At 43.2% G+C, this 27,271-nt stretch overlaps 13 protein-coding genes across 13 annotated transcripts; 6 read left to right on the top strand and 7 right to left on the bottom strand.

Annotated features, from left to right (window-relative positions):
* Positions 1 to 260: 260 nt before the first annotated feature.
* KL928_003409 (uncharacterized protein) lies at positions 261 to 698 on the bottom strand (the record flags this gene model as incomplete). The annotated part of the gene is made up of 1 exon (XM_043203993.1): positions 261 to 698. The coding sequence occupies one exon, from the start codon at positions 696 to 698 to the stop codon at positions 261 to 263; it is 438 nt and encodes a 145-aa protein (XP_043059662.1).
* Positions 699 to 1,007: 309 nt separating this feature from the next.
* KL928_003408 (uncharacterized protein) lies at positions 1,008 to 2,657 on the bottom strand (the record flags this gene model as incomplete). Its single annotated transcript, XM_043203992.1, has 1 exon — positions 1,008 to 2,657. The coding sequence occupies one exon, from the start codon at positions 2,655 to 2,657 to the stop codon at positions 1,008 to 1,010; it is 1,650 nt and encodes a 549-aa protein (XP_043059661.1).
* Positions 2,658 to 3,385: 728 nt separating this feature from the next.
* KL928_003407 (uncharacterized protein) lies at positions 3,386 to 5,992 on the top strand (the record flags this gene model as incomplete). Its single annotated transcript, XM_043203991.1, has 1 exon — positions 3,386 to 5,992. The coding sequence occupies one exon, from the start codon at positions 3,386 to 3,388 to the stop codon at positions 5,990 to 5,992; it is 2,607 nt and encodes an 868-aa protein (XP_043059660.1).
* Positions 5,993 to 7,708: 1,716 nt separating this feature from the next.
* Positions 7,709 to 10,219, top strand: KL928_003406 (uncharacterized protein; the record flags this gene model as incomplete). Its single annotated transcript, XM_043203990.1, has 1 exon — positions 7,709 to 10,219. The coding sequence occupies one exon, from the start codon at positions 7,709 to 7,711 to the stop codon at positions 10,217 to 10,219; it is 2,511 nt and encodes an 836-aa protein (XP_043059659.1).
* Positions 10,220 to 10,900: 681 nt separating this feature from the next.
* Positions 10,901 to 12,166, bottom strand: KL928_003405 (uncharacterized protein; the record flags this gene model as incomplete). Its single annotated transcript, XM_043203989.1, has 1 exon — positions 10,901 to 12,166. One exon carries the CDS (start codon positions 12,164 to 12,166, stop codon positions 10,901 to 10,903), a length of 1,266 nt encoding a protein of 421 aa, XP_043059658.1.
* Positions 12,167 to 12,563: 397 nt separating this feature from the next.
* KL928_003404 (uncharacterized protein) lies at positions 12,564 to 14,873 on the bottom strand (the record flags this gene model as incomplete). The annotated part of the gene is made up of 1 exon (XM_043203988.1): positions 12,564 to 14,873. One exon carries the CDS (start codon positions 14,871 to 14,873, stop codon positions 12,564 to 12,566), a length of 2,310 nt encoding a protein of 769 aa, XP_043059657.1.
* A 144-nt stretch (positions 14,874 to 15,017) lies between these two features.
* Positions 15,018 to 15,959, top strand: KL928_003403 (uncharacterized protein; the record flags this gene model as incomplete). The annotated part of the gene is made up of 1 exon (XM_043203987.1): positions 15,018 to 15,959. The coding sequence occupies one exon, from the start codon at positions 15,018 to 15,020 to the stop codon at positions 15,957 to 15,959; it is 942 nt and encodes a 313-aa protein (XP_043059656.1).
* An 88-nt stretch (positions 15,960 to 16,047) lies between these two features.
* On the bottom strand, positions 16,048 to 16,800 carry KL928_003402 (uncharacterized protein; the record flags this gene model as incomplete). Its single annotated transcript, XM_043203986.1, has 1 exon — positions 16,048 to 16,800. The coding sequence occupies one exon, from the start codon at positions 16,798 to 16,800 to the stop codon at positions 16,048 to 16,050; it is 753 nt and encodes a 250-aa protein (XP_043059655.1).
* Positions 16,801 to 17,144: 344 nt separating this feature from the next.
* Positions 17,145 to 18,146, top strand: KL928_003401 (uncharacterized protein; the record flags this gene model as incomplete). The annotated part of the gene is made up of 1 exon (XM_043203985.1): positions 17,145 to 18,146. One exon carries the CDS (start codon positions 17,145 to 17,147, stop codon positions 18,144 to 18,146), a length of 1,002 nt encoding a protein of 333 aa, XP_043059654.1.
* A 226-nt stretch (positions 18,147 to 18,372) lies between these two features.
* On the bottom strand, positions 18,373 to 19,896 carry KL928_003400 (uncharacterized protein; the record flags this gene model as incomplete). Its single annotated transcript, XM_043203984.1, has 1 exon — positions 18,373 to 19,896. One exon carries the CDS (start codon positions 19,894 to 19,896, stop codon positions 18,373 to 18,375), a length of 1,524 nt encoding a protein of 507 aa, XP_043059653.1.
* Positions 19,897 to 20,632: 736 nt separating this feature from the next.
* On the top strand, positions 20,633 to 22,656 carry KL928_003399 (uncharacterized protein; the record flags this gene model as incomplete). Its single annotated transcript, XM_043203981.1, has 2 exons — positions 20,633 to 20,644; positions 21,019 to 22,656. 2 exons carry the CDS (start codon positions 20,633 to 20,635, stop codon positions 22,654 to 22,656), a joined length of 1,650 nt encoding a protein of 549 aa, XP_043059652.1.
* Positions 22,657 to 23,434: 778 nt separating this feature from the next.
* On the top strand, positions 23,435 to 24,535 carry KL928_003398 (uncharacterized protein; the record flags this gene model as incomplete). The annotated part of the gene is made up of 1 exon (XM_043203980.1): positions 23,435 to 24,535. The coding sequence occupies one exon, from the start codon at positions 23,435 to 23,437 to the stop codon at positions 24,533 to 24,535; it is 1,101 nt and encodes a 366-aa protein (XP_043059651.1).
* A 55-nt stretch (positions 24,536 to 24,590) lies between these two features.
* On the bottom strand, positions 24,591 to 25,847 carry KL928_003397 (uncharacterized protein; the record flags this gene model as incomplete). Its single annotated transcript, XM_043203979.1, has 1 exon — positions 24,591 to 25,847. One exon carries the CDS (start codon positions 25,845 to 25,847, stop codon positions 24,591 to 24,593), a length of 1,257 nt encoding a protein of 418 aa, XP_043059650.1.
* Between the last annotated feature and the right edge of the window lie 1,424 nt (positions 25,848 to 27,271).

Genomic DNA, 27,271 nt, shown 5'->3' with positions numbered 1-27,271 from the left:
TCAAGCACCCTCATCTCTTCCTCTCCGTGTGCAACTTCCTCCGGAGTGTTTGGCATTCCAAACATCATCCAAAAACTTCCTGCAAAAGACAGGAGCCCCTCAATCAGGTAGATGTATCTCCACGGAGCCAAGCCAGAGCTGATCTTTGTGATTCCGGTACCTATGAGCCCTCCAAAGGCGCTGGAGAATGCAGATGCGGCAAATAGGTACGACACACGTTGCGAAAGCTCGGACTGGAAGTAAAAGTTGAGGTGAAGGCCTCAAAGTCCAAGCAGCAGCCGGCACGCTAGAAGTGATCCGTATCCATTCGCAAACATTGTGAAAGTAGACACCAATGACCAGAGCGCAACCATGCACCCAAGATACTCTCGCTTCTTGTCGTTGAAGCACCGCATCATCAGCAACACTCCCGGAAGCATGAAGGGCAAGTAGGTTGCATACACTATCGACACCGCTGTCGAGTGCTGTGCATCAGAGATCCCAATATCCGTGTTCATACCGGCAACTTTCGCGTTGCCAATATTGGATCTGTCCAAAGCGGAGAAGAAATACATTGCAGACAGGATGGGCATGATTTTCCAGTCCATGCGGCGGACCAGTCGCTTGTGAGCCGAGGGAAATGGGCATTCTGTGGAGACCAAAGGCGCGACCTCAACCACAACCCCAGCCCCCTTCACGGGATCCTCTGACTCAAGCATAAGTGACCTCAGATATTTAGCGAGCGTTTTATATCCCGAGTCAATAAGATTTTCTTATCTGACACGGAAAATCATGCAGTACGTTTCTGTGACAGGCGTGTATTGTTTCCCAATAGGAAATGCCATGGCAATCATGCGCTTTTGCATAGTTTACTGCACGGTCCTTACATTGAGAATCGGAATCAGTGTCCAGTTTCTTGTCAGATACGCAGAAGTGGAGCCTGTTTTCCGATGATAAGACCGTTATTTTGATATCTTCCAATCTCATTATTGATACCTAAATTTTTAGTTCGCTACTTGCTTTCCTTGCTACACAATTGTTTTCGTAAGCTCATCATGAGACTCGGTGATTTTCAGCTCTTTCAAGTATCTGTCAGACTCGTCCTGTTTTTTTGTTCGCCATTGTTTCCACTGACGCGCAGGAATCTTCAAAGCAAACATCTCGTCAATCTCTTCAAAGGAGCGCCCCGCGGTCTCCGGAAGGTAAAAGTAAAACACAAATATCGAAAGGAATGAGCACCCTGTGAATATGAAATTGATCTTTGATCCCATGTTAGCCTCGTTTGCGTTAAACATATACGGAAGAACAAACTGCCACATGCACTGCAAAGCATTGTTTGTTAGGTTTGCAGCCGCATAAGTCTTTGCTCTCAAAAAAACGGAAGACACCTCGGACGCCAAAATGTAAGGCACCGCTCCCAAGGCAATGTTGTATACGTAGTTGTACATTGCCATAAATCCTGAAGATGTTTTCATTGCCGGTATATTGCTTTTGTCCATACCCGTGGTGGCAATCAAAAGGTTCAAAATGGTTATGGCAACCATACCCCCAATCATTAGTGGTCGGCGACCGAATCGGTCAATGATGAACCAGGAACTAATAACCCCTGAAATAGACAGAGCCTGTGCACCACATGAGATTTGGAAAGATTTTTGGGTACCATATCCCGCGTATTGATAGTAATAGGTTGCGTAACTGGTCACATAAGAAACGCCACTCATTGCCTGCATAAATAGGGGAAAGATGACAAGCAAAGTACGACGCAAGTCTTTAGCCTTGAAACAGTCCACATAAGTGCCCGCTTTAGCCGATATCTCGCTAGCCTCCATGACGGTCACGTACATCATGGCGTATTGTTTTTGTATAAGACTTTCCTCTCGATACATCTTCTTTAAGGACGCAAGAGCCTGTTGACGTCTACCTTTGGAAAGATACCAATAAGCTGATTCTGGTATAGTTATAATCATAGCCATTGCAGTAATGGAAAAGATCCACTGGGGAATAAAGATACCTCTGTAAGCCATTCGTGTAGTATAAGTGCTTGTTGTGTTGTTGATAAGAACACAAATGAATGGACCAATGCAGAGAGCAAGTGCAATTGTAGCGGCAAAAAATCCTCTCAAAGCAAGAGGTGCACATTCAGAAACATAGACCGAACAACAAGAGGAAATGGCTCCCAAACAGAAGCTGTTGAAAAACTTTCCCAGGAAAAACACTTGAATGGAAGTTGCAATATATTCAAGTGTAATGAACGGCACGGTGAGCAAGACGGCAATAAACAGAGTGTTTCTTCTACCAAACCTATCAGCAAAAAATGAGCCTAACATCAAGCCCACTGCAAGAGCACCAGTAGGAGCACCGGTTATGGCAGACTGCCATTTGGCTTCTAAAACATAGTCTCCTTCATAATAGAAGCCAAAGTCTTCCCTGAATTGCGGAATGCTAACGACCATACCTCCGGCTTGATTTTCGTAGCCGACAAGGACCATCGACCACACACAAACAAACATGAAGTACACTGTCCAGGTGTAAGCCTTGGTTGCTTGCCACCTTGTAAGGTCGTGCTCCACTTTTTGCTGAGCTCTGGCAACCTGCATCAGGTTGTCAAATTCTTCCTCACTTACAGGTGCTTGCTGATCTTTTTTAGTCTTAAACATGTTTCTCTTAATCTTAAACATGTTTCACTTCAATACAGAATTCCACAATTCTCAATCTTCAGTTAGACTAAAATAATTCCGTACAAGAGTTATATTATGTCTGACACTGGAGCTGATTTCCTGATCTTTATATAAACCTGCGGTGCTTAGATCAATCTCCATATGACGACTTCTAAAAAAGTCAGAAAAATTCTGGGGAAATTTTTTGTGGGGTACATCTCGCGAATTTGAAATTCCGAGATCTGTGACTAGAATTTTGGCCCAAAATGGAATCGGACAAAAAATAGGACGAACTATGGAGCCCAATTGAAGAGAAATAAATGCAAAGGGGCCTATTTTACAATAGATCCTCAATAAGAACTCCACACGCATTGTTTATTTTATCGGCCCTTTCGTCAAAAAAACAATAGCGCAACCCCGCAATCTGGGTAACCTTAATTTTCACCGTGTACGTCGGAGTATCATTGCACCGTTTATCAGGTTTTAGTCTTTCAGAGTGGGGCATGACTCTAAAGTTATTTCTCTGTCCACCCCATGTATATTACTATCGGTTCGACGAATATAGCGGAGACATTGCTTCAAGGTGGCTTAGTACTCCACCCCGTAATTTTCACTAGCGGATTTAAACTTGTCCGAACTGAAAATTGGAAACCCACAGCTTTGCCATTTTGAACTATAAAGCTGCTCCTCAACATTCACTTTTTCTAGTATTTTCAAAACACTCTGTTGAATACTTCGCTGATTGAATTATGGTTGAAGTTGTAGGAGTTCGACTAGACTCAAACACTCTCGGACCAACCAGTGGGTTGATTGCAACTAAAAGACCAGTCATTTCCTGGGAGGTCTTTGGTAACGAGAAAAACTGGTATCAGGGTGCTTATCAAATCAGGATAAAATACGGGGCCGAAACTTACAGCACTTACGATGTTGTCAACTCTGACAATAATTTGTTTGTGGAATGGCCTGGAAGAGACTTGAAGTCAAGAGAAGTCATAGCTATTTCGATTCGTGTTGCACCAAAATCTGATGTTTTTTCTTTTTCTGAATGGAGTGAGCCCGCAGTCGCTCAAGTTGGAATCTTGGATAATTCTTGGAGGGCTCCATTCATTTCCATGGTTGGGCAGCCTAAGGATGAAGACGTTTCACCAGAAATATTATTCAGGAGAAATTTCGATTTATCGGCTAATAAAATCAAATCTGCTAAGATCTATAGTACAGCTTTGGGGGTTTACGAAATTGAAGTCAATGGAAAAAAGGTTGGACAAGACTACTTAGCACCTGGTTGGACAAGCTATGATCATCGTTTGCTCCATCAATTCTACGATATAACAGACTTGCTTACACCGCATAGTAATGCTATTGGGGCTAGAGTAGGGTCTGGATGGTATAGCGGAATGCTTGGTTTTGACGGCGGAGCCAGAAATATTTATGGTTATCGAAGAGCAATTAGTATTGAGATAGATGTGGAATACGAAAATGGTGAAAAAGCTGTGATTCTTTCTGATGAAGCTTGGAAATCTAATTATGGTCCAATTAAAGATGCACAGCTGTACAATGGTGAGGTTTATGATGCAAATGACGAGTTTCCAGGATGGTCTCTCTCGACCTTTGAGGATAATTCATGGAGCCCGACTGAAATCATTCAATGCACTTCCAAATCAATTGAGCCTCAAGCCTTTGGTTACATATGTGAAATTAATACTCTGAAACCAGTCCACGTTTTGGAGACACCAAAGAAGAAGCTGATTGTTGATTTCGGTCAAAATGCAGTTGGCTTCCCTCGCATCAACAATGCCAAGGCTCCAAAAGGGCACACCATTACTTTGAGATTTGCTGAAGTTTTGGAGAATGGGGAGCTCGGCACTCGTCCCCTGAGGCTGGCGAAAGCTACAGACCAGTATACTTTCAAAGGTGATATAGATGGTGAGACTTATGCTCCGAGATTTACATTTCATGGAGCAAGATACTGTCAGATTGATAACTGGTATGGAGAGTTTAACCCGAACAATATTGAATTCGTCGTCATTGGAAATCAAATGGAGACAACTGGTGGTTTTGAATGTTCTGACAAATTGCTAAACAGGCTCCACCAGAACGTCGTCCATAGCATGAGAGGCAACTTTCTAGCCATACCGATGGACTGTCCACAAAGAGATGAACGTCTCGGGTGGACAGGTGACATTGCCATATTTTCTCCAACGGCACTTTACTTGTGTGATTGTTACTCGTTCCTTCAAAGTTGGTTGAAGGATTTGAAACTAGAACAGAAAGCAAATGGTGGAGCGCCCGCTGTTGTGGTTCCAGATATCATCCATGCCTTCGAAACATTCTGGAATGGTAAGATTGCTGCTATCTGGCAGGACGCTTCGGTTATTGTACCTTATGAGCTTTACAGGTCTTCTGGAAACAAACATATTTTGCAAACACAATACGAAAGTATGGTTTCATGGATTAACTACATTCCTAAAATTGAGGGAAAAGTTAGATGGGATAAAATTGAAGCGCAGCTGGGCGATTGGTTGGATCCATCTGCACCACCAGACAATCCTCTTCTTGCATTGACGGACGCCTATCTGGTTGCTGATGCTTTTCTTTTCAAGATACTTACGATGACTTCAGAAACTGCAGAGATCTTGAAGTTAGAAAAAGATGCAGCTTACTACGCTGAGCTCGCTTCCAGATGTCGTTCTGATTTCCACGATGCTTATGTTTCCTTGTCAGGGATGCTCACATCAAACACGCAAACGGCATATGCTCTTGCTATCTGTTTTGGGCTGTACAACAACGATGAACAGATTTGCTTTGCTGGTAACCAATTGTCCGAACTGGCTAGACAAAGTGACTATAAAATCAGTACCGGATTTGCTGGCACCCCATTTGTCACTGAAGCTTTGACTGTTACAGGACATATAGAAGACGCCTACAAAATGATATTACAAAAGGAATGCCCTTCATGGCTATATCCAGTTTCTGTGGGTGCAACAACGATCTGGGAACGATGGGATAGTATGCTGCCTACAGGAGGCATCAATCCTGGTGAAATGACCTCTTTCAATCATTATGCCTTGGGTTCAATTGCAAACTGGATGCATGAAAGAATGGGTGGTTTGAAATTAAAGGAACCAGGCTGGCGAGAGTTTTACCTTCAACCTATGCCAGGATCCAATATCAGCTATTGTGAGACTTTCCACAAATCTCCCAGTGGCTTGATCAAGTCCCAATGGAAAATAGAAGCTGGTAAGTTCGCCTACAATGTCACTGTTCCCCTGAACTCTACTGCCCACATCACACTTCCTGATGGAACCACTCATTCTGTGGGGTCTGGAGTGTGGTCTTTTACCTGTTCAGCTCGCTAAGCTCAAGTAGGGGTTACTCATGCTGTCAATGAACGAAGAGGCTATAGGATTTTCGACCTGTATAAATGTCGTCAACTGTTTTTCTTCGAATTCTAGCATACTTTAATTCTTTCGGTGAATTATACTGAAGAATAGCATGAGGCTCTATTTTTCTTGTCGTCTTTATGGGATTCAACAAGCCTGGGCAGCGCTTTTGGAGGGGGTAACACATTATGATGCACATCAATCAGCTCAGTACCGGTGTCTATAGTGAGGCCGAGATCTGATGCATCAAAAAGTGAAGAAATAAACTATATTTTAGCTTCAGTTGTGTTAAAAGTAAACAGAGACACGGATACTATCAGAATCTCTGTATAATTATGAGAGACACTTTGTTGTTCTGGAATGATGCATTTGATAGAGGAGCAGCTAAATGATAAAGATATAGTTCTGAGTTTGTGGAACAGAAGCTGTATTATAAACTGCGGTCTGATTTGGAATACCGTTTGGGTTATTCCATTTACACACACAAATAACACCCGATGGTGCGAGGACACAGGCCTCCTCTCAATGAAAGTTCTAAAGCTATATGTAGAGTACAGATGTTCTTCAATATATCATAGGAGCAAAAGCACGCTCCAGCATCAAATATCTATGAAACTCTTCAGGTTCAAGGATCTCTCCCTCAGTAAATATTATCAGCATCTTGAGTGATATTCACCAGTGCAGTCGTGTCTTGATTGCTCGAATACATATATTAGTCAATCGTGAGAGGAGAATCGGGATAAACTCCATCCCAATTTGATCTCCAAATTCAGACTTATTTCCAGTCGGACGAGTCTATCATTGAGTTCAATAAAAAGAGCGATTTCTCATTCTTAGACTGATATTTGTTTTGAGGCTATTGGATCACATACGATACAATGAGATCAATTCCTTTCTCCGGTTGTAAAACCAATGATCTCCAAGACAGGTCATTCTTAGCTTTTCCCTGTAGGTATCAAGATGCAGAATCAACTTGAGAAAGCGTCGCCAAGACTACTTTCTGTTCACCGTGAAACATAGAAACTTTAAGTAGTTTTCCGGTTGGTAACATGAGGATATACTAAGAATGAAGGCACCAGCGGGCAATCCAGTAAGACACAATTCTCCCAAAACCCTGTGACGAAGATGACTTTCAATTCCTTCAGCATCACTCTGATCAACATCACCAGTGAATATCATTTTGGCTTACATGTGAGGAGTAGCTACCCAAGCAGGCATATTAATGCGCTGCTCAATCAGGCTCAATTTGCCTTCACTCTATGTCCGCTCAGTCACGAAGTTGAACGCCAAAAGTCATCTTCCATTAGGTTTGGACGAACTATATCGATAGCCCGAGAGACGGGGACGAAATTGTCTGAATTCGTGGTACAAATGGGGTGAGAAATTTCAGTCGGATAACCTGCAAAATATTTTGGGCTTGGCGGCCTGCATTTGCAAATCCGGGGGTGGGGTTGGATTAGTCGGCGAATTATTTCTCCGTGCGTTTGGAGTAAAATGTAAGTAATTACCCCGAGGGTTGGGCACACCTAATTTCCCTACTAGAAGCTCTTATATACATCTATCAGCTGTTGGCATCCAGTACTTTAACTCAAAGTAGCACACCATTGACAAAGATTCGACTACTTGAAAAATCTAGCACAAAAATAATCCAAGAAACTCCATTGAATATAGCTAAAGCATATCTTACTCATAATGTCCGCCGCCTTCGACGTTGAAGACGTTCTCAAACAGCTCAAAACTAAGGAAAAAGTCCAACTGTTAGCTCTAAAGGATTTCTGGCATACGCAAGAGATTGAGAGACTGAATGTTCCTTCCATAAGACTCAGTGATGGCCCCAATGGTGTCAGAGGTACCCAATTTTTCAGATCTGAGCCCTCTGCCTGCTTCACTTCGGGTACCGGCATGGGATCTACTTTCAATGTGCAATTATTGGAGGAGGCAGGACGCATGATGGCTACTGAGGCAAAACACAAAGGCGCTCACGTTATATTGGGTCCAACTTGTAACATTCAAAGAGGACCTTTGGGTGGAAGGGGTTTCGAGTCATTCAGTGAAGACCCGTTTCTTTCGGGTCTGTGCTCGGCAAGTTTGATCAACGGCATCCAAAGTAAAGGAATTGCAGCCACAATCAAACATTATGTCTGTAACGACTTGGAGGATGAGAGAAATTCTGTTGATTCGATTGTTTCGGAGAGAGCTCTCAGGGAGATCTATCTGATGCCCTTTCAGTTGGCCATCAAGTATTCACAGCCAAAATGCGTGATGAGCTCCTACAACAAAGTTAATGGTGAGCACGTTTCACAATCAAAACGGCTGCTCACTGGTGTGCTGCGAGAGGAATGGGGTTGGAATGGTTTGGTTATGTCCGACTGGTTCGGTGTCTACTCGATCAAAACTTCCATTGATGCAGGTTTGGACCTGGAGTGTCCCGGAGTTCCAATCATGAGAAAAGTGGATGCGGTTTTACATGCTATCAATGCCAGAGAGATCAGCATAGACGTGGTTGATGAAAGAGTTAGAAACGTTTTAAATTTGGTCAAGTATTCTATGGAAAGCGGCATTCCGTCAAATGCTCCAGAAGACTCTAAGAATAATACACCGGAGACGTCTGCTTTTCTCAGAAGGCTCGCCTCAGAGGCGATCGTGCTGCTGAAAAATAAGGGCTCCTTTTTGCCTTTGAAGAAGACAGATAAAATTGCTGTGATTGGCCCAAACGCCAAAAAGGCTAGAATCTTTGGTGGTGGCTCTGCTTCGATGAACCCTTATTATGCTTCAAGCATTTTTGATGGTATTTCTGGTAAACTTCCAGAGCTCCCACTCTATGCTGATGGTTGCTCAATTGAGAAAAACCTGCTTGACCTGGGCACCTTGTCCACCTTCAACGGTTCAAAAGGTGTTTATTGCAAGGTTTACAACTTTCCTGCTGAATCTCCCGACCGTGTCATTGTTGACGAGTTTGCTTTGAATTCCACGAATCTGATCTTGTTCGATTACAAAAACGACAAGCTAGATAACAACTTATTCTATATGGATATCGAGGGTGAATTCACTGCCGAAGAGACCGGCACCTACGAGATTAACCTGAGCTGTCTCGGAACTGCGCAATTCTTCATTGACGGTAAACTGGAGATTGATGACAAGAATAATCAAGTCCTTGGATCTGCAGCCCTGGGTGCATGTACCGCTCCAAAAACCAAAAGGCTTTATATGAACAAGGGAGAATCTTTCAATTACAAGATTGAGTTTGGTTCAGGTCCAACGTTTACTTTGGAGACTAATGATCTAGTTGCATCCAACGGAGGAGGAGCGCTTTATGTTTCAGCCATGAAGGTTGAATCAGATAAGGATAGAATCAAAAAGGCTGTTGAAGTTGCATCACAAGCTGAGAAAGTTGTTCTTTGTGTTGGAACTTCATCAGATTGGGAGAGCGAGGGATACGATAGACCAGTAATGGACCTTCCTGGTAGCCAAGATGAACTCATCCAAGAAGTGCTTAAAGTCAATAAGAATGTGGTGGTTGTCAATCTTTCCGGTACTCCAGTCACAATGCCATGGGCAGAGGAGACTCCAGCCATAGTTCAGGGGTGGTTCAATGGAAGTGAGAGTGGAAATGCAATTGCTGATGTTATCTTCGGTGATGTTAACCCGTCTGGTAAATTGAGTTTGACTTTCCCAAAACGATGCCAGGATAATCCTGCATACGTTACCTTTAAGTCCAACAAGGGAAAGGTTGTTTATGGTGAAGACACTTTTGTGGGATACAGATATTACGAAAAATGCGAAGTTGATCCTTTGTTTGCTTTTGGATTTGGTCTTTCATACACCACTTTTGCTTTCTCTTCTTTGTCAGTCAAAGTTGACGCCGGTATTATTATCGCCTCTGTGGAGGTGAAAAATACTGGTGGAGTTGCTGGTGCCGAGGTTGTCCAGTTATACATCAGTCCACCAAAAGATACCACGGAAGAACGTCCTGTGAAGGAACTTAAGGGCTTCAACAAAGTATTCCTCGAACCTAATAGGGCTTCCAACGTGGAGATTCAAGTTCCAGTGAAGTATGCATGCTCCTACTTTGATGGAGAACGCAACAAGTGGTCAATTGAGAAAGGGACATACGGAGTGCTGGTTGGTAATGCTTCCAATTCGAAGCAGTTCCTGACAAGCTCTTTTGAAATTCAGGAATCATCTTACTGGACTGGTTTGTGATCTACCTCTTCAGGTTCCTCTCGATTATAGAACTGATATTTCCTTAGTATTCAGATATTCTGACGCTTTGTGATGTGATGTCCTGCCACCTTTGCCGAATGAGAAAAAACTCCATTCCAGCGATGCATAGCTTAGCGAAACAAGAAAAGTTCAACCTGAAGTCAAAACTCACTGCGTCGTCAATGATGTTAATAACTCAGAAGCTAAAAGGTTTATTCATGTTGTATGTAGAGTTGTTGAGCTAGGATTTACAATTGACTCCGGCATATTTTGTGAACTGAATAAATAAGCTTTTGAGTTGTGTATGTAGTCGGATTGTTTGGGATTACTGGGATGATTCTGGGAGCCCGTTTCGATTGATCTACATTACTACTCCGTAGGCTGAATTAGAATGCACGCTTCTTTTTTTCAATGTCTAACGAAAAGTATCGGACTCCTTCTGCAGCGGAAATCCTACCAAGTATTCTCGCTAAGAGGTCATTGCAATCAAATAGAAGTATTGACACATTGAGATTAGCTTATACTTGTTTTGTTATTCTAAACAATCTCGCAAACCCTAAAAATATTAAGTTTCTCAAGATTTAAAAATAGCAGACACTTCATTAATCTCAATGCTTTGACCAGAAACTCTAAGTCTACCGAATATATAATGACTCAGGAAGATATGATTTGGTTACTTACCTAATAGGACTGGGCATTATTCTTATCCACAGACTCAATCTTCAATGGACGTTCAGGAGATGGCGAGAGGATATAACGAGCATCAATAAGCTTCACTTTAGGATTTACAGTGAGGCCAAATCCGGGTTTATCAAGCTGGGAAATGTTCAAAAATCCTTTGGTTGGAACAGTTTCATCTGTGAATAAAGATCCAAAGACCGGTAGCACAGAAGAGGAGTCTGGAGAGTTGGCTAAGTACTCCTGGAAAGGCGTGTTCGATTGGGAAGCAACAAAATGGTATGAGTAGGAACCGGAAGCATGTGGCACAACTGGAATGTCATAAGCAGCAGCTTGTGCAGCAATCTTCAAAAGCTCGGTCATTCCTCCAACCCACATGACATCTGGCTGCAAAATGTCCACATTTCTTCCCTCAATCAATTTTCTGAATCCGTACTTGGAATATTCGTGCTCTCCGGTTGTGAATTTAATTGTTGGGAAGGCACGCTTGAGCAAAGCATATCCATCAAAGTCATCAGGATGAAGAGTCTCTTCCCACCAGTTGATATCCAAGTCTTGAGTAGCTTTGACAAGATCTATAACATAGGAAACATTCAACGACATGTAACAATCAACCATAAGCGGGAAATCTGGTCCCACTGCCTTACGATGATTTCTTAGAAATTCCACATTCTTTCTGAGTCCTGCAAATCCATCATCAGGCCCGAATGGCAGTGCGACCTTTCCTCCCCAGAATCCCATCTCCTTTGCCGCTTTTGGGTTGCATCCGGTACAGTAAAAGTCAATTCTGTCGCGGGTTGCACCACCAATCATCTTGTAGACCGGCTCATTTCTGATCTTACCCAGAAGATCCCAAAGAGCCAGGTCAACAACTGAAATGACAGCCAAAGTGATACCCTTTCTTCCGTAAAACATGGAGGCTCTAAATAATTTATCCCAGATCAAGTTGTAGTTTCTCGGATCTTCACCGATAATGAATCTCTCAAAATGATTATGGACTAACCAGCACGCAATTGGTCCTCCAAATCCAGTTGCAAATCCTTTGGAGCCGTCAGTGGATTCAATTTCCACGCAAAACGAGCCAAGAACGTTGATTCCCCAGCTGGTACGAGAAGCTTTATATTCAGGGAACTTGGACATTGGATTGGCAATATAGTTGTCCACCAGCCAGTGTCCTTTCTCAACATTATGGTAGTCACCACCTATTCCCTTTCCTTCGGTAAGATAAGTAGTTATTTTCTTGATACGAGGAAATTCATTGGCAGTCATTTTAGTGCTTGTAATCTGATACCGGTGATCTGGGAAGTTCAGGCTGTTATATAGTTATTGAGTTGCTTTCAGGAATGTAAAATTGATTGTCTCATGGTCACCAGTTAGGAGCCATTTCTGGAGGTCAAAAATGATTATATCCGGAAAATGATTTAAAGAATGTTCCGAAAACAAAAATGTGGGGAAACCTACCCCACTATCCAGTTTGGGAACTATTTTTTTTAATACGTTCGGGTTAACAAGCTATTGATAAAAGTTAAAGGGTCTGCAAGGTGGGATAATAATTTCTAATACAATAATATTATATGTAAATAGCCGATTCAATAATTGGTGCTCGTACCCCCAGCATTCGCCGGTTGCAAAGATATAACGTGAGGTGATTGTGTTCAGTAAGTCTCTAAAAAGGCTCTTGTGCAATGTTATTTTGAGTCAAATATCCAAGTAGATCTTCAAATCCAAAGGAGCTGGTATCAAATTGGAAAGCGTCCAAAAGCATACTCTCCTCTTGGGTTCGATTTGGCCTTGATTGCGCTGAGGCTAATGAAACATCTTTATCTATAATTGAGTTTTGGCTATCGTGGAGATTCCGGCTTCGAGTATCTTTTGTTAGATTTTTGTTCAAAATGAGAGAAAGTAGATGTGCATTGATTCTCATGTCAGCAATGGCCTGTGATGGAGGTATTTCGTACTCATTTCCTTCTGGATAATCTGTGTTTGCAGAAGCAGGGAGAGTATCAAAACCGAAGCTTTGTAGTTGCCTCAAAATCCTATAGTATTTTTGAGCTCCCTGCCAATGCTTCCCAATAGCGAATAGTATTCCGCAAAATAGCTTTAACTTCATGTTAAGATTTTCCCGATCTGACTGGCTTTTTGCCTGGTTAAAAATGCTGTCTGCTATCAGAACTCTTGCGCAGACCCATATGCAGAAGGAATAATGTGGTCCTAAGTACTCAAGCATTTTTTCACCGTTCTTCTTTTCTTGCTCCATAATATTTTGAGCCAATAATGCCACCCTTTCCACTGATTCGAGACATATTCGTCGCGAGCTTTCTGAATGCTTGAAAGCTGGAGATTCAATATGCGGGTATCCATATGCGCTGTGCATCTTGATCAGTGCTATGTGATATGAAGAATGCAAAAGAGCAAGACCTGCGATCTCTTCAAATGTATGTTGTTCCGTACCCAAAGTGCTTGAATCAAGCAGAGAAGCGTACTTAGAAGGTAGATTGCTCTTCCACTCCTTCATTTCGGTCTCTAACATATGGAAATGCACAAACCACTCACAAACATTCTGCTTGTCAGCTATATTTCGTGGGTGAGAGATAAAGCCATACATCCTTCTCATCATCTGTATTACATCAGTGAAGTAGCTGAACGCATCAGAAGTTTCAGTTTCTGAACCATTTCTGGCAAAAAGAAATGGCTTATAGTTAGGGTCATCAATTTGACTCCACAACTTAGTTCCCAAAGGCCTAGAAAGCTTGTCTTCTGACTCGGGCACGCACAAGGGTGTGCCTGAAGAGAATGAGTTCAGAATATCAAGAACAACAATACCCCACCCTAATCGAATCCTACCTTCTTTTTCACTGACCGTGACAGGCTCTTTCAGAATTTTAGCTCTTTTTGGGCGAATAACAAATGGTAAAGAGTCCTTTGTAGTATTTGAAGATGTGGATCGAGAACTTGTATTGTTGGTAACCGAGATATTCAAGTGGATCATTCCAGTGGCACACATGCCGATAATTGAAGACGATTCTGGAACAACAGAATTTCCAAATGAATAATAAGCCATTAATGCTATCGTCTGAAGTTGAGCAATTGAGGAGATAGAGTAGCACTCGAGAATGATTTTTTGTTTACATGTCAGAATCAATTGTTCAACCTCATCTTTGGGCATGGATATATTCTTGCTTTCTTGTATGTATTGCACTGAATTTAGAAGAATCCCGTAAATGATCAATGGTGGTTTGTGAATTGACAAAGTTTGAGCGGCATTGGAAGCTTGAATCGCACAAATATATTGCTGTACAGTTCTTCTTGTTTCCAGTGGATGGATAATAGGAAAGCTGGGAAATACTTTGGCAAAAAATATATCAACGAGTTGTTTAAGTGTTCCAGGGTTTGGTAACCCACTGTTAAGAAGTCTGATGTTGCGGTCCATGTATTCGTGTTTACGTTCCATCTCTGAGGTCATAGCTGTTTGAGATTGACTTAAGCTAGCGTCCACAGATGTCACACTAGGCTGAAGAGACTCTGAACCCATCAAATTCACCTGACCTTGTCCCACATAATTTGTAGATTTTCCACCTTGCAGACTTCCAAGTGCAGCTTCAATAAGTTTGAACTTCTTATGGAATGTTTGGCTTTCTTCCTCCAAAGAGGACAGCCTCTTTAGTAGCTCTTTTCCATAACCGGGTTTAAGACCCGGCTTTTTGACGAAGGAGTATACACACTCAAATCCGTGACTTCGACAATGGGAACATTGTTTTTGCGAATCGCATTTGAGCTTCTTTTCTCGGCAAACGTCGCATGATTTTGACAAACGTTTACGGCTATTTTCATTGTCCTCAAGTATCACCTCGTGGATGTTCATATTTCGCTGATGTGCCTTCAATCCTGATGTTTGTCCCAGAGCTAAAAGATCAGTTTCCCCGGAAAATTTGTTTACCCCACAACACCTGACTACGTAAGCACAATACTTCTCCATACATAAAGTGCAGGAAATTTGATGAGCGACACCTTGCACCAGCCGATCCTCCACACCTGAAAGTAGCGCATATATATAGAGTTCGGATACTATGATCATCAGAACCTTTCTCGTATTCTCTAGCTTTTGTAAGCTTCCCGAAGAATGACCAATATAACCCCAAGAGCACCACAACCACCACAACCTGGAGTTTATACTCCAGTCCCCACATTTTTCAAGAAGGACCTTGTTACGATAGATTTTGAGACCCAAATTGCCCACGCTAAGTACTTAAGAGACAATGGTATCAAAGGTTTGGTTCTAATGGGAAGTACTGGTGAAGCAGCTCATTTAACAAGAACAGAGAGAGTTTCAATCATTGAGGCCATCCACAAAAATCTACCTGGATTTCCAATCCTTGCAGGAGTGGCCCAGAACTGTTTGGAAGAGGTGCTCCACGAGATAGATGCAGTCAAAGAAGCTGGGGCATCCTATGCGCTTGTCCTGAGCTCCAGCTATTATGGTCCAGGAATCAAACAAGCCGCTATTGAAGAGTTTTACACTGAGGTTGCAAATCAATCTAGTCTGCCAATCATGGTATACGTCTATCCTGGAGTCACCAATAATATTGTTGTGGAGCCAGAGACTATAGTGAAGCTCTCGAGACATCCGAACATTGTTGGTACCAAGATATCACACGGAGACGTCGCACACCACACAATGATAGCAATGTCACCGGTTACCAAAGAGAACAATTTCTACACTTTCACTGGATTGGGGCAGATACTTCTTCCAGTTCTTATGGTGGGAGGAATGGGCACAGTTGATGCACTATCCGGGGCATTCCCAAAGCTATATGTCAAAATCTTTGAGCTGTTTCAGGCTAAACAGTATGAGGAAGCAGCAAAACTTCAGTTTATTGCTACAAGAGCAGAAGAGTTGGTGGTTAGATTTGGTGTCGTGGGTATTAAGAAAATGATTAGTATCAAAGGGTTTGGAGAAACCTATCTTGGAAGAATGCCACTCAATCAGGATGTTGATCACAGTTACTGGGCACAGTTCAAACAGAATATCTCGGAGATTGTGGACGCAGAAAGTGTTTTGTAGAGGCATATCAATTCCATTACATGGCCGTGTTCTATTACTATTGGTACAGCTATCTAATTAGCCGGCTTGGAATAATAATTATCATTCATTATTGTAGATTTACAAACAACCCACCATCGACCAGTATCTGGGCGCCTGTCACATATTCGGACAGGTCGCTAGCAAGAAATATTGCTGGTCCTGCCATGTCTGATGGAACACCAAGTCTACCCAGTGGGATTCTTCCCTCCATATAGGCCTTCTTTTGTGGATCTTGCAAGTCCTCCTCGTTCAATTGAGTTTTGATGGTTCCAGGGAGTAGGGCATTACACCTTATTCTATGTTTACCAAGAGCACACGCAGTTGACTGCATGAGTGACAAGATAGCAGCTTTCGTAGGAGTATAATGTGCCTGCAATCCACCACCCACTAATGCACTGATGGAAGAAATTCCAATAATAGATCCACCCTTTCCTTGTTTGATCATCTGGGCTGCGGCAGCTTGTGTCGCAAAAAAAGCACCATCGAGGTTGATACTCACAGTGTCTTTATATAGATCGTAGTCAATTTTGGTGAACTCCATAAACTTGCAGACCCCAGCATTGGACACAAAAACGTTTAGCTCACCGAACTTTTTCACCGTCTGTTCAATAAGATTAAGTGATGTTTCGGGATGTCTTATATCGCCCTCAACTGCTAGCAAGTCTGGGATCTCTTCTTTCAAGCTTTGGATTTCATTCTCTTGGCCGTTAATGTAATTAATCGAGACTTTGGCCCCTTGCTGAGACATCCCCACAGCAATTGCTCTACCAATCCCTGTGGCAGCTCCTGTTATCGCAACAACCTTGCCTTGGAGAATCATTTGATACTTTCACACCAACTAACCTAGATCAATTATGTGATCTCTTTGCTGAACGGATTCTTGAAAAATAGCCCAACTATATGTATTGATCTAAAATTCCAAATCGCTCGGAAAAATGTTTATGGTCATTCTAAGAGTTTCCGAGATCTGCGTCTTGACTAAAGAGGGGAAAGGTACGGGGTTGTGTTTTTTTATGTCCGAATAAAATTCCGTGGCTTAAATTTCATAATAAGTTGGAAATAATAAATGCGGTGGGGTACAAGAACACTTCAGTCTGTCTCGATCAATTTTGTCATTGCATCGAACTCGCTGGAATTTGGACCTGTCAATCCTGACTTGACAGTATGGGGAAGATCGACCTGATAGATGCTCACGTGCATCTTTACGATGAAGAGAACCTAAGCTCACTCAGGTGGATGGACAAATCACTTCCGATTAGCTGCGAGCACACAGCAACCAAGTATAGGGCACAGAACTGGAATCAAGAGTCTAGTCAATTCAATCTGAGGGGCGTTATCTATATTGAATCAGACGTCAAGACGGACCTTTCTCGCGGCCTTGAAGGCTTTATTCCTGCTATAAGAGAGCTGAAATTTGTAATCGAACAGTCCATCAAAGAAGAAGGCTTGATTATTGCCATGGTTCCTTGGGCACCGGTACCGTTAGGACCTCAGGTAATGGAACTCTATATCGATAAATTATTTGAGAATATCAATCCACAAAAGATCTCTCTAGTCAAGGGTTTTCGATTTCTCTTGCAAGACAAGCCGGATGGAATCATGGTTTCAAAAAAGTTCATCGAGTCCATCAAGTGGATAGCTGGCAGGAACTTTGTATTTGAGCTGGGCATTGACTTTCATCGTCGTGGAGATGGCCAGTATAGAGAGGTGGGTGTATTGTTTGAGAGTGTAAAAGATGCTACATTTGTCATTGATCATTTTGGAAAGCCCAATCTTGCAGCTGATGGGTTTTCAGGCAGCCTCAATGCATGGAAGCGCTCTATGAAGAGCATCCATGAGACAGCTACGAAAAATAACAATGCAGTCTATTTGAAACTCAGTGGTTTGTTTTCTGAACTTGACAAGCATGCAGAGAATCTCAGTTACGGAGAAATTGTACAAAGAGCCTCTCCCTACTTTGAATATGCGCTGCAGACATTTGGACCTTTTAGAGTTATTTGGGGAAGTGACTGGCCAGTATGCAAGCTTAATGGTGGAGAAACGTCATTTCCATTATGGAGAAACCTAACCATGGACATTCTAAACAGTCTTGAGGCATCTGATGACGAGAAACAAAGAATCTTTAGCATCAACGCGATGGACGCCTACAATATACATGCCAGCTGAGGGAGTACCGCCGGTCAGGTTCTTCTCTTGCTTCAAATAATAGCACTTCTGGTCGTGCTAGTCTTAATACGCCAATCAAGTCTAAGTGTCCATCTGCTAATGACTTGATAGATCACTGCACGGTGGACCAATCAAACTGGACTAAGTATAGCTACAGTTGAAACAAGTGCGGATAAAAGAACTCCAAAATATTATACAGTGCATAGATAATTGATCTTGGTTGAGCCTACTCAGCGTAGCTTACATGATCTTTTTCATCAACAAAACCCTTTGCCTCGATGTCTTTTTTCCTTTCTCCAGGCCGTATTGGATGTCCCCTCGTTGTGAAAACTCCCCCGGTAAATCCACCCCGATCGAACAAGTGATCGATGTCTTCCAACTCGAGACCCTTGGTTTCGGGGTAGAAGCAGTACACGATAGGAATCCACGTGAAATTAAGAATGGCAAAGATAACAAATGTTTTCCAACCAATATTGTCAATAGCCTTTGGCGTGATCTGGACAACAGCAAACACCGATAGCCAGTTGACAAAAGATGCGATAGCTTGCACCCTGGACCGAAGACGGGTGCCGTTCAGCTCTGCAGGGAAGAACCAAACATTGAGCCATCCGACTCCCATGAACAATTGGTAGAGGAAAACAAAGCAGCTGGCAGCGACCGAGGTAGCATATCTTTTTTGAGACAGAAGACCAGAGACCGCAATGAAGCACACTGTCAGTCCTGCTGAAGAAATGAACAGCATAGTACGCCTTCCATACTTATCAATGGTCCATACAGGAATAAAAGCTCCAATCAGGTACACAATCTCGCAGCATCCACCTAGAATCAAAGAAGTATTTCTGGTCAGGTTCATCGTGTTCTGATAAACGATAGGGGCGTAGTAGTTTATCATATTCGATCCCGTGAACTGTTGCATGATCATGATTCCACAGCTCAGTATAAGTCTTCTGAGGTTTCCATTTGAAATTTCGAAAAGCTCACCAAATCTGAACTCTCCACCAACCGCTTCGTTGTCAACTGTTGTTTTGATATCTTGAACTTCCTGAAGCACAATGTCGGAGTCAAGATCCTCATCAAGAATGGCAGCAAGAACCTCTTGTGCCTCATTGTATCTTTTCTTAGTCACTAGCCATCTAGGTGTCTCTGGGAGAATACCTGTGAGGAGTTCGATCACCAAAGCCAGTGCAAACAAACCTTGGAGCGAGCAGGGAAACCTCCACTGCACAGGGCTGTCGGTGAATGATGTTCCATAACCAACCCAGTAAGCTATGATGACTCCTGCAATAGTAACAACGGCCTGGTACGTTAGCATTCGTCCTCTATTGCCAGCTAGAGCACACTCAGCTTGGTAAACAGGAATGGTGGACGAGTTAAAGCCGTTTCCAATACCTGTGATGATTCGTCCAGCATAAAACTGGCCCCTGGTGAAGGATGTAGCAAGGATGATAGTTCCAACAATCATTGTGGAGCCTCCTGTTAGCATCATCCATCTCCGGCCAGCTTTTTCACCAACAAAGTAGCACATCGCCGATCCCAGACAGCATCCGAGATCGTAAACTGAGGAGAGCAGTCCCTGAACATCGGAATTAGGATGGTTGAAATCTTTACCAAACCTATTATCTGCCCCAACAATTGTTGACATCAGACCCTGATCATATCCAAGTAACAAAAAACCTGTACAGGAGCAAAACGTCACGAGAAAGCGCAACGTCTTTCCTCTGAACCGTAAGTTCTGTTTTTGTAGAATCATTGTGGTTCATATCCCAGACCACACTTGGTATACTATTGTAATGTTCTTGATTGGGGTCAATCTAGTAAGTAAGCTTTGGGCGACATGATCCTCTTATATAACCGCTCTAAAGAGCCTAGCGGAGGTGACAAACCAACACAACAAGTTCAGATGACTGGATGCTAGTAGAAGTCACGAACCCCCTTATTGAACGGAGAAAGAATATGCCGTACACTCGGCCACCCCGCTACCCCGCTAAGCGGGTTGAGTGGCCAGGCGGTGCATTAGAGGGTTGTCTAGCGACTCACGAATTCCCCACATCTGCGGAGTTTTCGCAAGGAGATCAATATTATTCCGAGAATCAGACTGGTGCTTGCGTCGTCGGCTCAATCGAGGCATGTGTTCTTGCGGCTCTCATAATACCCCAAAGGAAATAATGGATCTTTTTTCATACTAATTTCTCAAGATTTAGCTATCAAAAGTTTCAAAGCGGGTGCCTTATCCGTATATATAGATGTAAGCTTTTTTTTCCTGGTCGAAGCTGGCTTATTCTTCACGAGGTCGAAAATGGCATAAACTGGGGAGAGGTGGTCGTAGAAATACAACCTTTTATTCTGTTTGCTTATGAGATTAGTCTGTGAACGTCTCAAGAATGAGCACCTATCTTTCGCCGTGCGAAATCGAAAGAGTTACTTCAGAGGATGCAACTCACAGAAGATTGGGTTGAGCAGAATTCTTGATTTCAAAGGCTTGTTTGATGTCCAGTGATGTATGAGAGTCTACTGCTCGTATTGTCAGGATACCTGTTTGTCATATGCCCAAGCTAGTTTTCGGCCTCAATTTCCTTCCAAGACAATACTGTACTCGGTGTACAACCTTTTTTCTTGAATAGAAATTTAGGCGATAAGCGTTGTAATTAGACTCCACACTTTTACCTAACGCACAAAGGTGAATCTGTTGCGCAACATTATTAAAGTTGCATAAGATTTCTTGGCGAGAGACTTGGGAGCGCCCCAATCGCTGCTATTGATTACCATTAGTAGCCCCGGAAATCCTAATTAAACTTTATAGCTTTTTTAGCTTGATTCTTTTAAATGCCACGCCGCCACAGCCAGTTGTGGCTCCAACGCGGACTACTTATAGCCCGCAAGTGCCCAAAGTTCGTCCATGAGATTTATACCACGCCTTCGCCAAGTGGAGGATGAGAAGGACTCTCTGGACTCCTCCTCTGAACCTGTTGCCTACACCTACCGCGACGAAGCCAACCGTCCATGGTGGAAATTCTTTGACGAGTTTGAATATCGTCAGACCAGCGAAGAGGCTTCTCGCCGCAAGTGGTACAGATGGTTCCCAGAGGGGACTTCTGCCCAGGAGGTGAAGCTTCTGTGCAAGCTGGACATTCTCATTGCCTTCTACTCCTTTGTTGGCTACTGGATCAAGTACATTGACAGTTCCAACCTCAACAACGCCTATGTCTCAAACATGAAGGAGGACCTTGGCATGAAAGGCAATGACCTTATCAATACCCAATTAATCTTCAACATAGGAAACATTTTACTTGAGCTTCCTTGGCTGTATTTGCTGCCTAGAGTTCCGATTAATTATTCTCTGTTCATTTGTGAGCTCGGTTGGGCAGCTTTCACTTTGGGAACATACAGAGTCAACAACGTGGGCTCTTTACAGGCTGTTCGCTTTTTCGTTGGAGCCTTTGAGGCTGCCTATTTTCCATGTATTCACTACACTCTTGCCAGCTGGTACAAGCCTACTGAAGTCGGTAGAAGGGGAGCTCTTTTCTATGCAGGACAGTTCTTGGGCGTTCTCACGTCTGGACTGCTTCAATCGGCTGCCTTCAAAAACCTCGATGGTCACCACGGTCTTGCTGGATGGCGTTGGATGTTCATTATTGACGGGTGTATCTCATTTGCTGTTGCCATTCTCGCTCTCTACTCTCTTCCAGGCACACCTACTCACTGTTACTCAATGTTTTTGACCGACGACGAGATCAAGTTAGCTCGTAAACGCATGAAGGAGAACGGCACAGATCCAAGACAGGAGATTAGCAGTTTCTTCTCTAAAGAAAGTTGGTCCAGGGCACTTAAAAGCCCGCACGTTTACATTTTGAGTATTGCAAACATGATGGGATTCAACACCAACAACACGTCAGCTGGAACCTTCACCTTGTGGCTCAAATCACTCAACATTGACATTGGTAAAATCAATAACTGGTCAACAATTCCACCTGCACTTGGAATTTTGTATGTGTTCATTATCTGTGGTGGAGCAGACCTTACTGGAAAGCGGTATCTCTTTATTATGCTTTCGTTCCTTATGACATTCATTGGCAATGTCATACTTGCGATCTGGGACGTCTCTTACGGTGCCAAATGGTTTGCGTTCTGTTTTGCATACTGGTCTTGGTCGCAATCGTCAGTGTTCAACCCGCTGGTGAGTGATCTTTTCCGCAGAGACAACAATGTCAGAGCCATTGCATGGATGATAATCTATATCATGGGCTTGCAGTCTAGCGTGTGGATCAACAGGCTGATCTGGCCAACTGTAGACAGTCCAAGATTTGAAAAAGGTTTCACAACATGTGCTGTTTTCAGTATCGGTTTCATCCTTTTGCTTGCCGTGGACTACTTCTTCTACAAAAAGGAAGAGCGGGAGCATGCTATTGAAAATGGTATCTATATTTACAATAGCAAAGCTGGTGAAATTCCAGAAGGTGCTGAAAAGGAAGTTCACGTGCACAGAGAGTCGATTTCCACTCGTGAGAAGTGAGAAAGTAGCGTACTAATTTTATATTCAAGGGATTCTATCCAATAAAAGTTTTGTTTTATGATCTGGACAGCTTCTGTAGTCCGCTTTTAGTATGTCGAGCACATACATCACTTGTCTATCACACAACATAAAGAGGAAACATCTCGTTAATTAGTGACTACACACACTCAGAGAGCACAGAATTTTAGAAATTTGAAATTACTACGTCGGCCGAAGAAAAAGTCATCATCGCTTAAGCTCTATAAAACACACGCATGCAATCAGGACCGAATTCCGTGCTTTGACAAAAGTAGACTATATTCACGTATATCGGCGTGATTTTTAGTTGCTTGTCGGTAATCATCAGAATAATTTTCAGACAATAAGATCCTGCATGATGTATTGTCGGAGATATGCAGCTCCCGTACGGGGGATACGCGATCAAGAGCCGACACTAGAACCTTTTCAATACCCAACGCATCATTCCGCTGCTGAATATAACCTTTGTCTAATTAGCACCAGACTACTCAGCACAATTCAGATTGATTCGATGCCCCAGAAACTAAAAACCTCAAGCCGGCAATATGATGAGAAACAGCTGCTACCTTTTGTTCAGTCACTGGTTATGGATCTCGTTCAGAAGCAGAAGTGCACCCAAAGGCTCCTGAGAGCTCCTTTTCGAGGAACCCCGCGGTAGTTTCCTGTTTGGATAGATCGTTGCAATGTGGCGCACTTGCTACTGCCACAGCCGCGCCACAGCTAGCATCTATATTAATCTCCCGCATTACCGTCTACCATCATGTCGTCTTCCACTCCTGTTGTCCAATTAGAGGAGATTGACCTGTCTTTATTCGATGAAGGCCCAGAGGTCCGCCAGGCCCTTGCTGAGCGTCTTGAAAAAGCCCTCACTGACCACGGCTTTTTCCAGCTTGTGAATCACGGGCTCGTGACCGACCACCTATCCTCGATTGGCCGTCAGGTCTTTGAAGAGCCAGATGAAGTGAAAGCTAAGCATATTGCTGGCCAGAATGATCTACCAGAAGAGGCATATAAGCAGCTGGGCGTTGTTAGAGGCAGCGGTTACAAACCAAGAGGTTACTGGACTTACATTAATGACCAAAAAGATAGAGTTGAATTTTTCAACTTGCGCCATTTTGCACACCCAGAGTATGTTAAAGCCGCCAGCTACCCTCCATCCGTGGAGAAGAGCTTGCCTGAGATCACCTCTTATTTTAAGCAGCTTCACAACAACGTTTTGCGCAAAGTCCTCTCGTTGATTGACATCATCCTGGAGCTTCCAGACGGAACGCTTTACAATAGCCACTTTAGAGTGGTCGAAAATAACATCAAGGAGTCTGCCACTGGCTACGGCAGATTCCTGTTATACCACGAGGCCGATGACTCCTACAATTCCAAGACTGGAAACACGCTGCTTCGAGGCCACACAGATGCCAGTGCGCTCACATTTATCCTCTCAGATCCTGTTCAGGCACTTCAAATCAGACTTCCAGATACTGAGAACACCTGGGGATTTGTCCAGCACAAGCAAGGAGCGCTAGTTGTGAACGTGGGGGATGCGCTTCAATTTTGGACGGGAGATTACTTTAGGTCGAGCGTCCACCGAGTTGCCTCGCCTCCTAGCCACCAAAAGCGGTCTAGCACAATTTATTTCTGCACCCCAACGTCCGCCACATATTTGGACCCAGACTCCTTGAACTCTCCAAAACTCAAGCGTCTGGGAATATACGCCGACAAGAGTCTGCAGCGCATAACTCAGGGCGAGTGGGATATTGCGAAAGGAGCGTTTTTCAACAACACAAGCTCAAACCAAACAAAAGGTATCACAATTCTCGGCAGAAAGTCCCTTGGATCCCTTATTGGCGAAACTGTCGATGCCTAGAGCCAAAACGTAATTTCGCCAAACTCGCGGTATGTATACTAGGCTAAAAGTTCTTTTATTCATTTACAAACAATTGTAGGAAGTTTTGGTCCCTAACCTGCTCGAACTCATTGTCCACATTATGATCGGTGATCCATTTTGCTGACAGGCCTCTATGCTCTATTCTCCTCCTCCATTCCTCGTCAGTTTTTGCAGTGGCAATGTACTTGGCACCAATCTGTTCATCGATTTCAATCTGTTTCTCAACACGCTTCAAAAATGGGGCTCGGGTCTCATTGAAGAGAAACAGTGCCTTTTTCAAGTTATACTTGGTCTCCAACAAGGACCGATACAAGGCCCATACATCATCAAATCCCATGTTTGCACCAGCTCCGTAAACACCAGAGGTTGGATGAGCAGCATCGCCCACAAACGCAATCCGGTCTCCAACCACGAGATTCTCTAGCCAAGGCGCCCGTTCCAGCGGGAAAGCTATCGACTCCGGCATAACTTCGAGGATTTGACCGATAAGTGGATCCCAATCTTTGAAGTTCTCCAGCAACCGCTTCTTCCCCCAATCACCTGTGGTCTTGTTCCACCGTAGGTTGGCAGCGACTTCTGGTGGATCTCTCAAATGGGCTGCAACGTTGAATTTCCCGGGCTTCAATCTAGTCATGAACATTGCAGACCCTTTGCCAATCCAGACGGTAACATCATCCGGCAATCCAGGGATATGTTCCACGATTTTATCGTCAAAGACATTTCTATAAGCAACTGCTCCCTTGTAGACGATGGCATCATTGGTAAATTGGCGACGGATTTTCGAGTATATGCCGTCAGCTGCAATCACCAGGTCAGCCTTGGTCACATTTCCATTGGCAAAATGGATGGTGACACCATCTTGTCTCACATTAACGTTTTTCACCTCTTGGCCGTACTTGATAGTTCCTTCAGGAACGTGTTGCAAAATGAAGTCGAGCAGAAGAACTCTCTGGGCCTTGGCGTGGTTGTATTTGGGATACTTTGGTGATTTAGAGTGAGGCTCTTTGAAATATTCCCCGGTCTTCCAATGACGTCTAGTGATATGCCCGTTATCTGGAGTTCTATAGAGTATTTTTTCTAGCTCGTCTAGATCAAAAACTTGCTCAAGAGTCACAAGGCCGCCTTCGGTAAGAGTGATGGCTGCTCCGACCTCACGAACCTTGTCGCTTTTCTCGTACGCAGTAACTGAAACGTTTGGTAGCCTGGATAAGGTAACTGCAGCAAAAGCCCCCACGAGTCCACCGCCAATAATTGCAATCTGGAGTGGTTTGACCTCTTCCTCGGCTGTCATCGCAAACAGTTTCTCGGTGACTGAAAGATGAGCGTTGTCTGATTTATATACCCTAAATGTGGCTCAACACAGAAATTCTTATCAATTGTGGCAAGAGAAACAAGCCGCACTGTGGCATCGAAATCCGGGGACGGAGGCAAAGCACCTCGGCACGGCAGAACAGTGGCCATTCAAACAAATTTATAGCTATATCGGAATTAGCATACGTTTGCTCGGTGGTGACAATTGTAAGGTTGATTGTGATCAAGGGACTGTAACGACATATTTTTTACTTATCTTTTCCATCAATTCGAGCTCAGTATCTTTACAGAGTAATTACATATTCTTCGCTTGGAATTGTTGATGCCAAAAGAATACCAGAAAGTAGCTGCTAGTCATGCCAGCTAACGAGGCCATAATTGTGCGCTTACCATGGCATGAGCTCTGGTAGTATCTACAATTAGCTTATCAGTAGAATCGACTATTTTCTGATAGGTTCGTTCTAAAGCGCATTCCAATCGGCAGCTAGCACAATCTAGATCTATCGCATTTAGTACATGCTGAAAACCTGCCAAGCCAAGAGCAAGAAATATTGAATTCTCAAAGTCGTCTCTTTTTTGCCGAAAATATATCCGCTTTTTTTCTGTGTACCAGTTGGCTCGTCGACGAGTACTTGATAGCTGCTGTGATTTACCAGAAGCATACATATTTTTTTGGCAATGCAGCCCAGTGTTAATGGATAAATACCTTTTTAGTTCAGTTGCTGGGTTCGGTAACCCCGATCAAAAAGGAGTCCCAGCTATCCTCATTTTTCAACATTACGTTAAAATCCCGAAATAGCTCATGTTTACATAGCAAAGAACAGTTAATGTTTACTAGGGAAGGAACACTGATGACATGGCAAAAAACCTACTTTGAACGAGGTGAGCGATAGTTTTGAGACTGCTAATGCTGGTGTTATCCTCTCTTGATTGCGCATGCATTGTGGCTACATAGAGACTCTGGTTCTTGCTTGTATCTATCGGTGTTTGAGTTGATGCCATTTTATCCAAGTTCTTTCAGTGATATTGCAGATGTGATTGGTGCCGAATGCGTATTTCAAGTAACTTTTATCATTGGACGACGCATTCGAATTCTCGCTGCATTGGTGAAGCTACTATAGCTCCGTGTTAGTTTTCCAAAGCAGAGAAACAACCTACGGATGAACATAAGTGTACGTTTGACTTCAATATTGTTATTATCAAATTGAAGCAGATGAACTAACTATGTTGGAGAATTGCTGCCTAAAATGAGAGATCTAATTCATTTAAATACGGTCATCTCACCCTTTCTGGAGCTCAATTCACTTGAAGTTATCAGCCACATACGCGGATGGTATTTGGCACAAGGCAGAGATCATACTGCTGTCTAGTATAAACAACTAAGCTTTAACATCCTTTAATCTA

The sequence above is a fragment of the Ogataea angusta genome, assembly GCF_019207475.1.
Source record: "Ogataea angusta isolate 61-244 chromosome Unknown 61-244_NODE_6_length_652341_cov_89.526226, whole genome shotgun sequence".
Lineage (NCBI taxonomy): Eukaryota > Fungi > Ascomycota > Pichiomycetes > Pichiales > Pichiaceae > Ogataea > Ogataea angusta.
This window is presented reverse-complemented; position numbering and strand designations above follow the sequence as displayed.